Below are 10,266 nucleotides of genomic sequence, written 5' to 3' on the forward strand. Positions count from 1 at the left end.
TAAGAACAAGTATTGCTGTTTGGCGGTAAAGGTTCATTAAGGTTTTGTGTAAATTGGCTGAAATATAACGATGATTGTTGAAGATGTTGGAAAAAATTATGACAACTGGGAGCTTCACTGGTAAAACCGATGGATAATTTGTATTACGAGATAAACTGTTTATGAAACCTTATTCCCCATCCGGGTATTTCGTACTGGTAAGCTAGTCATAAATAATTTTGATTGACATGCTTACGTAGATTTTGAGTAGATATTTTTTTATATAATATATATTTAACGCATGCGACGTTCTTTCAGATGCTTAAATTTAATTGTATATAGTTTATATATGTTTAGATGATTTCAGAAAATTGGTAAAATTGTGTAGCTACTGAGCTTGGGTTGGAGAAAATAAAATTTATAATGGTTCGTTTCAATGCCCTGTTAATAAAATAAAGTTCATTTTATAATCGTGGTGCGATTACTAGTTGCCGCCCGCGATTTCGCTCGCGGTATAAAAAGTAGCCTATGCTCTTACTGCTTGGGATTCTAGTTTATCTCATATTAAATTTCATCAAAATAGATTCAGTGACTTCGCAGTGAAACAGAGTTCCATTCGCATTTAGTATATTATTGTAGATTTTGAGATTAAAAGACTTTGACGTCGGCATATCAGTTGGCATATGTGTATATTGTGCAGGGGAAAGGTTGTAACTCGCCTCTTAATCAAATTTACTACACGAGGGATCGATGCTAGTCGGTTTATACACACAGGCAGGACAAGGAGTGCCTGTTTTAGTTTATTTATATATGTATCGTCTGTGCGTCTGTGCGTATTTCATAAACGGTTGAACAGACTTTTTTTCGGTGTTGGACAGGATTGGATGGATCACTGGTTTCTTTACGTTGTATAAATTAAATTATTATTTCTGCCGGAAAGTGACAGTCAATATCCCACTTCTGGATTAAAGACTATTTCAGAGGAGAAGGTTTATCCACCACGCTCAAAACTATGCAGCTTAAATCAAGTTAATGAAAATTCCATTGCACCGTCATGGCCTAAGATTCACTCACTTACAGTAATAGAAAATAAAAATTATAAAATACAAAATCAACCGGAAGCTGTTTTATAAAGTAAGTTTAAAATGAATACAAAAGTTATATTAAATTTACCTAAATATCCCGTCTCGTTTCATCAAAGCGGTACGAGTCTTGCAAAGTAATTCAATATCTGTTCTAGAGAGATGCTGAGTTGTTTTAAATCTCTATCTAAAGCCTTCCGATGATAAATAACTACGATGAGGCGTCGGAAATGAGCTACAAACGAGTTTGTTATTACGTTTAAAGGCACGAGAATTTACTGTGGTTTTAGTTATTAAACGTTATATCATTTAAGAGAATTTACGCAAACATAGCTTGTTATGTTATTTTGTTGTGTCATTGCCACCGATAAGTGGTAAATATTTTCTATTGAATTAACTTCTACTTTTTCAATCAAGTGTAAGTCTGCGGTGCATATAATATAGTTTAACAATTAATTTATAAAGGCTTCTAAATAAAGTTATTACTAGGTTTACGAAGTTCTAACAATTAATTATAAATCAAAAATAAATAAAGTAGTAATTTCTACTTATTTGTGTTGAAATACCGAGATGGCCCAGTGGTTACAACGCGTGCATCTTAACCGATGATTTCGGGTTCAAACCCAGGCAAGCACGTCTGAATTTTCATGTGCTTAATTTGTGTTTATAATTCATCTCGTGCTCGGCGGTGAAGGAAAACATCGTAAGGAAACCTGCATGTGTCTAATTACTACAAAATTCAGCCACAAATGTCTTCCACCAACCCGCATTAGAGCAGCGTGATGGAATATGCTCCAAACCTTCTCCTTTAAGGAGACCTTAGCCAAAAGTGGGATATTTACAGGCTGTTGAATATTTGTTATAAATATTATAAATATTTATTATAAGTATTATAAATATTGCTGTTAAAGTTAAAAAAAATCGAAACAAAAGGCAATTAAACTTGGCCATTTCGCCATTTGGAGACAGATCAATTGCGCAGGATATAATATAGCATACAAATGTTCGTCCAAGCTCAAATAACACTTACGCAGATACTCCACCATACTCAAAGATCAACGGGACACGATAAAGAAAGATCAGTTGCAGAATCAACGGATTTACGAGCTTTCGACTCAGATTATAAGCCTCGGTCATCAAGAAGTCCAACATTCTAGACCACTAAGGCAGCAAAAGACCAACCAATATAAACAAAACTATAGAACCAACAGAAACTATTGTTCTAAATCTATTTAATGTGAAACACTAAAAATTTATAGTGCTGATTGATCCAAAACTCATCTTAGAATTGAACGAAAAATTATCAAATAACGAACTACGTAGTAATATCGTTTTGTTTTACGAACGATAGAAATTGCTAAGCAAGCAATTTTCAGATTAAATTCTTTCAATCCGGGTCGCGTAGATATAAAAACTGTGCCGGCGAAGCAATGCGCCCTTACTATTTGCCTTTTACTGTATCGATGGATATTATCTAATATTAACTTACATTGGCATTCGATATATGCCAATTTTAAACTACCTTTTATTTTTCATAACATTATCATTAAATAACATAAAACAAAGTCGCTTACCGCTGTCTGTCCCTATGTATGCTTAGATCTTTAAAATTACACAACGGATTTTGATGCGGTTTTTTTTAATAGATAGGTTGATTCGAGATGAAGGTTTATATGTATAATACATGCACAATATAGTAGAGAAATACTGATAATTTTAGAGGTTTCTATATTTATATAGCATGTAATGTTTTATGATCGCTATGCATCTTCTACCGAATTTTCCACGGGATTTTCCGAGGAATTGTTTGGATTAATCCCGGCAGCTGAATTTCACCAAAATTCATTATTTCACCCGCACCACCTAGATCTCCGAAAATCCACAACAGCGCGATTTTTAAGACATTTTCTGCCTCGCACAACCACACTGGTTTTTCCGAACCGATACGATTTGGAACCCTTCAAAAAAAGAGCGTACTCCTTTCTAAAAGGCCGGCAACGCATTTGCAACCCCCTAGTGTTGCAGATGTCCATGGGCGGTGGTAATCACTTTCTATCAGATGAGCCTCCTGCTCGTTTGACCCCTATAACATAAAAAAAAACATGAACATTTTCGAAGATATTACAGATTTAAAACGCAGAGACATAGCGATTTCTATTGTCTAACGACTGAATACTGTGAAAGTTGTATGACATTCTTTAGAGAAAGCATTGCACTCGTGCGGAGCCGGGGCGGGTCGCTAGTTGGGTTATAAAATACGATACTTATAGGTTTTCGTTACATTTATTATATTAGTATTTGAAATACTATTAATGTAACGCAAGCCTATTAGAACGCAAAATAATAATATATCCTTGAAGAGTAATGATCTTGATGGAACCGGTATTGCAATGCTTTTAGAAAAAAAAATTGTCTCTAAGATTCGTGTATCATGTATCGACTCTGGCAATAGAACTAAGCTACACAGCCTACCTGGTTAAAAAAGACAAGTACGTGATATTGAACCCTCTTTTATTGTACATTTAAGTTATTTTCATAGTATTATGTCCTAGGGCATATAAATTTGGGGTAACGTTACAGATTTTTGTTTATTTTTATTTTACAAAAGAGAGATACCGGTCTATTTGTAATCTTGGAGCTAGAGACTCTCTTCAGGGTGTTTTAACAAAGTAGGAATACAGTTGCGTCACAATATATTTACAACAATGTTATGTATATTCACAATAGCATTGATCACTTTAATTGTATGAACCCGAGAAGGTATAACTTCTTACTACGTACACGTATAAGTTTATAACACGAAGTTTCCGATTCAGCAAATTCAATAAATCCTTCGTAGGGCAAATTATTCGTTTCTATGATAAAATTCCACAGATATTTATCGCTTTGTTGATTCGTAAATTAAAACAATTTGTTAATAACCATGAATAATTGATATTAATATTACATGATTATATCGGCCGAATATATTACAGAAATTTAATTGTATTTAACATACATAACTTTGTATTTCCAATGTTCGAAATCACTACTGAGTTTTTTCTGGTTCTAACCGGTAAAATCTACTTCACGTTTAATACGATTCAAAAGTGCTTGTTAAATCCTACTCGAATGAGGTATATTTTGTTTTTGGTCGTGTATAATATTTAAAATGTTTCTCCACAATCGTGGTAGGAGTAAGGGACATCGAATCTATATTGGAAAGTAATTTATCGAGTTTCTGTCAAGCTTGTCTTGAAATATACAAGATGGATATTATCTTAAAGACGTGATAAGACTATTAATGTCGATCTTGCCCTTTTTCAAAAGTATTTTTTATCGCAATTAAAATAATGGAATCTTTTGAATTTTTATTTGAATAATTAATTACTTGAAGTCTATGACAAAATTTTGGTTTTTTTTTTTAATCAAAAATCAAAATCAAAATATTCTATATTCAAGTAGGCTTTTACAAGCACTCTTGAATCGTCATTTAACAAACTATTTAAAGTAAAGCTACCACCGGTTCGGAATGTAAATTCTACCGAGAAGAACTGGCAAGAAACTTTTTCAATATCTAAAAATACAGTCGTGTTAGTTAAATACAATTTGTATATGTATGTGATGTCTCCTGCCTGGAAGTCAACAAGCATTAACTCCACGCTTTTTTATCATCAATATAATCTTGTATCGAATAATATACCTTCTTTACCAATGTATTTTTACAATTGAATCTTGAATCCATGAAACGGCAAAGTTAAAAATGTCTGCGGACTTTTATTATAGAAGCGGATACCCTTGCCCCAAGAATGATTTATTGACTTTGCGGAGTCGGAAACTTAGCGTTCAAAATTATATAAATTTTTTTTAAATTGAAAATATATACTTTCGTATGTAAGTCGAGCGCGATAAGGCTTTTATAGAAACATATTTAGTTAAAGCTGAAGAAGTGTCCAGAGAACATCTGATATCGGTCTATGAAAATGTCAAATGATGTTAAGACAAATAATAACTGATTTTACAATAATATTGCTCGTTTATTAGCTATTTGTAGTTCAAGTAAATTACAGAATCAATGAATGTTACAATAGAATTTTACTCAAACTTAGTCAAACTAGGTAAAATTAATCATAAATTAAAGTTTTCCTATTTCAACTTTTATTAATTACTTTTTTTTTCAAAAATGGTCTAAAATAAAACTTAGCGGGTACTAAATAAACATTCAATGGGTACTGTATTTGGTGATAGGGCTTAGTGCAAGCCCGCTCAACAAGGGCAGATAACATCCACTCATCAGATGTTCTACCACCAAAGAGCGACACTGCGTATTACTGTTTTTCGGGTTGTAGGGCGACTGAGGCAGTGTTACTGCACCTACAAAGGACTTAGCATCTTAGCTCTAAAAGTAGTTGGCGTATGTAAGGATTGCTCAACATATCTTATAGCGCCAATGTCACTGGTGAACACTTACCATCAAGAAGCCCATTCGTCAGTCCGCCTATTTTTTATCAAATTAGAATTAATTCAAATGGAATGCCCTTAATGTCGTTTAACTTTTCGACTGTTATATAATGTGTTTAAAAGGATTAATGGAATTATAACGAGTCTCGTTGCAGACGTAACATTGTTTTGAATATACAATTTGTTGCTAATTTGTTCGAATTTTGAATGTAATTTGGCAAGCCAAGTAAGTTTTGATGTCCTCATGGACGTGTGTATGTGTAAAGTTTCATATTTCAAAATGTTTTACGCTGACCGATCGTAGTTGACGTTAAATTAATTAACTATTTCACTTATCCCACTTGTCCCACTGTTGGTATCTGCTTCCCAAGAAGCCATGCTATGTAAGGAAGTTTTGTTACAGAGTGATGAGTGAGATACCTTCACGATGTTTTCCTTTAACTGTTAAACTTATTTAGTCAATGTGCCATATAACTTTCTGATGTTTCACGATCGTGTTCTGCGGTGAGGCTTTAGTTTCCTCTTACAGAATAACTCTTGTTTTCAATGTAAAGTCAACATGGCAAAGAAATATGATTTCTTAAAAGTTGTTCGACTTTATAGAAGAAAATTATATTATTTGTAGCTATTTGTCGTCCGAGACTTTGCTTGTATTTTAGGTGTTTACGTTTTATCAACTTCAGTTCAGTGGCTTGGCCGAAACAGCGTAACAGACAACGCTACTTTCTCATGTGTAATTATAGAATATATATTCAATATCTTTCTAGAAAGCAGTTTTTTTTTTTATTTACTTTACAACATCCACGGGCTCACCGTTCCTTTCTCTCTCTCTCTCTCTTGGGCTCACAGTTGCCCGTGCCTTTTTTACATTTTATTTTTATAAATTATGGCGTTATTTTATATTTTGACTGAACATCAGCAGATCTTCGCTGGACTTTGAGCTTGTCGTCTTGGAAGTAGAAAGTAGTTAAAAAATATTATGCATATAATATATATATTTGTATTTTTGACAATAGTATCATACTATATGTTCACGATTGATTAATTAGTTAAGTAATTCCCAATCGAGGTCAACGCTAATTGTATTACATTTGCGCAGGCGCATGTAAACAGACGGAATCATTTTGATAAAAGGAATTCACTCACTATCAATGAACTCAGAGGGTCAAATGTGATATCGTTAGTAATCGGGGAAGTCTTCTTACCCGAGAATAAAGAGATCTCACGTTTGCTGGAAAAGACATTTAACAAAAAACTAAAACACGGATACGTTTTAGTTTTTTGTAAAAATGTCTTTGAATTTTAATAACCCCATAATAGTTAAAGAATCGTCGAATTAAATCTTTAGAATTGATCGATTTAATAATTATTACTAGATTGAATACACTGTGAGTGGGTGGTCCTGTTAAAAAAATGCACTTGGAGTTTCAAGCACCAGGTAGTCAATTAAAAGTAAGTAAAAAATAACATTACATTTTGTATAAAATAAAAAATACATTAATGGTATTATATAATATTCCACCAACCAACCAACCAACCAACGTTAAAACCAATATAAAATAACACATAGTAACTATGTAAATAATGAGAAACAAACAAAGTTTTTGCAATTTATTACAATCCTATTGTTCAATTCATTTAGTATCTAAAAGGATAAATGAGGTTACAATTGTTATTAATATATATGCAAAACAAAAAGATAAAACATCCATTCGTCATAGTCTTTGCATATCTAGTAGCTACATGTTCTTGGGTCCCGGGGATTTTCTGAATGCATTCCTTTTAATATAAAACGTGAATTCGATACCGGTATTATCATTCAAACTTCAAGCGCCGTAACGTTCGTAGTAACATTACACAATAAGCAAGATGTTTGCGAAAATCTTTCTACTAACCGCTCTTCTCGTTGGAGTCAGCTGCCGTCATTTGTCATTGCCGTACAGACCAGCAAGCTATATTGAAGATAATACGGACTTATTCGGAGATGACATAGATGATTTATACTCGGAACATGAATTTGAATCCGTACGTCCATTGTACGTTAATTCGAGAGTACGCCGCCAGGCACATGGTGTTATGAATACCAACCCTGATGGTACTACCAATATCATGGCCAAGTTACCTCTGGCTGGTAATGACAAAAATGTTTTGAGTGCTATCGGTGGTTTAGATGCTGTCAAGTCTGGCGGAAGCTATGGTGCTGCATCTGGTGGTGTGGCTCTAGATAATGTGTAAGTTAAATTCTTAGTGAGTAGTTTTTCTGACTGAGTCATTGTTTATTAGTTAGCTTACAATGCTGCAAATTTCAAGATACTGAGTACACCATACTGGTTCCACCAGTAAAATTTATTGGGTTGTTCTGTCAAAAAATTCTCAGTAATCGGGGCTGGAAACTCGAAGTTCTATTCTGTTTGGGTTACGACTGACTTGGAAAGAGGTCGTAGTGAATTTAATCGAGTTTCATTGTTTTATTTATTTTTAGTAACGGGCATGGCTTGAGTCTTACTGGCAAGCATATTCCCGACTTCGGAAATCAACTCACGGCAGCTGGAAAGGTTAATCTCTTACACAACGATCACAACGATTTCAACGCCAACGCATTCGCCACGAGAAACTTCCCGAAGAATCCTGTTATACCAAACTTCAATACTGTTGGAGCCGGTGTTGATTACACCTACAAGTAAGTTAAATAATTTATTGTACTTAAACACAATAAGAGAAAAAGTGAGCTTAATAGTTAAAAAAAACATCATCTTTAAAAAAATCTTAGAAACTTGATTAATTAAGTAAATATTTCTGAAACACCTATAGTATTGGTACACACAATTTACGATATCTTTCTGTTATTACAGCAACAAACTTGGTGCTTCTCTAAGTGCAGCGCACACCGATCTCTTCAAACGCACAGACTACTCAGCGATGGCGAACGTCAACTTATTCCGAAACCCCACCTCTACTTTGGACTTCAACGCCGGTGCTACTAAGACTATTTCACCATACATTCCCAACAGATCTTGGCAGCCAGCTTTTGGACTATCTTTCTCTAAATATTTTTAAGCCTAGAAGAAGTGTTTTACGTTTAAATTATTATGAAATTACCAAAGAAATTGTTCTGTGCCTTTGGAGTAGTATTATATAAAGATATGTTAATAGTAAGAACTTGACATTAAATGTTCTGTTAACTGTGTCATGACCTTAAAATCTTGCCATCTTAGAGTAAGACGTAAATTAAGTATTATGTGACCAATTAAACAATTGGATTGTATCATTTGGTTTTACTTCTGTTTACGATACCTTTTTAGTATAGTAATTAACATAACTTTAACGCCAATAAATTTCATTAACAACAATAATAAAACGAGTCTTGCTTAAATAATGATTGTGGTACGAGGGTAGGAAAACATCATGGATAAATCGTAAATTGACTTTTTAATTATTATTTTTTTCTAGTTTATTTTGATTTCGAATATTTTTTTGTGAACAGAGTCCATTGAATCTAACCGAAAGTATTTCGTTGAACCAAAGAATTTCGCATGTTCGTTACCACAACAGCATCCCCGTTGTGGTAACAGCATCAAATATATTAATATACGATTAAGATTCAACTTACATTCTTAGTGAATTTGATTCTATTATTTAAATCAATTGTACAAGTTAATTGTTTTTTTTTTGTTTTTTATTTAAATTTCGTTGTTTTTAGAATAGCATGTAAAGAGAAAATTCTTTTTTTCTTTTCTTAAAAATGTAAACATTGTAGCATTGTTCATTTTTGTGGCAACTTTAAGATAATGATTGCTTTGTAGCGCTTCAAGTTTAATGGGTGACGAAGAGTTTAACGGCAATTGTATTTGAATGAAGCGCTGTTTTTGATGATTAAGTTATATAGTATATTTAGTAACTCATGTTTTTTCGTTATCAAATAAAATCTCAATGAAATAAAGCAGTACTTTTAATTTAATAATAATTTGTAGAAGTGTTTGTCATTTTTCCCAAATCGTTCCATAGACAATTTCCAATTCAAAATTAACAACCATTTCGATTCCTGATCTGGCAGATAATTTGAATGATGCCGTTTAAGCCTTCAACAAAATCGGTCCCGAGATTCTTGAATGACTTTTATATCTTGTCAATATAATTTTATATATTATTTTTTGTACTGGTATAATAATGATTCTTGAATGTTACTAAATCACAAATAGTAAAAAATGGAAATGTGTTGCTGTGTCGTTGAACTCAAAACTGTTTCTAATGACGGCAGAAGGAACTAACTACCAACATTATACGAACTGCGGCCAGTTTGTGTTTGAATCGTGTCCAACATGAGCTTGGGGTAAAAACACCCAAGGTCACGTTGGTTACGAACCTAGTGTTTCTAATATTTGTACTCGTCCGGAATGCGAGCAAGCGCGCACACGACTGGTTATGTCATATCGGCGGATCCAAACGCGGTACGCCGTCACACACTAAATACTGCTTAGGAGTTGATTGTTTTTTTGTTTTTTTTTTAATTTATTTCTATCTCCACAGACATGTTGTCCACAGTGTTGCTCTGAATATCAAATCAATCATATATTTGATATTCAGAGTTAAAAAGAAGAAAATCAGTGATTGTTAGAACACTCACTAAGTAAAGTTTATTATTAAGGCCGTTAATCTATACATTACGTTAAACACACCCAAATAACTTCATACACAAAGTCAATTTAGTGTATCGCTTTTATAGGGGAAAATTAATTGTAATATAAAATGTTTGCATCTTTTTCTA

The 10,266-nt window shown here is 33.3% G+C and overlaps 1 protein-coding gene across 1 annotated transcript; it reads left to right on the top strand.

Annotated features, from left to right (window-relative positions):
* The first annotated feature begins 7,309 nt into the window (after positions 1-7,309).
* On the top strand, positions 7,310-8,766 carry LOC125072653 (defense protein 3-like). The gene is made up of 3 exons (XM_047683302.1): positions 7,310-7,732; positions 7,984-8,181; positions 8,354-8,766. The coding sequence occupies exons 1-3, from the start codon at positions 7,371-7,373 to the stop codon at positions 8,556-8,558; spliced, it is 765 nt and encodes a 254-aa protein (XP_047539258.1). The 5' UTR covers positions 7,310-7,370; the 3' UTR covers positions 8,559-8,766.
* Positions 8,767-10,266: the final 1,500 nt, after the last annotated feature.

The sequence above is a fragment of the Vanessa atalanta genome, chromosome 22 (assembly GCF_905147765.1).
Source record: "Vanessa atalanta chromosome 22, ilVanAtal1.2, whole genome shotgun sequence".
Lineage (NCBI taxonomy): Eukaryota > Metazoa > Arthropoda > Insecta > Lepidoptera > Nymphalidae > Vanessa > Vanessa atalanta.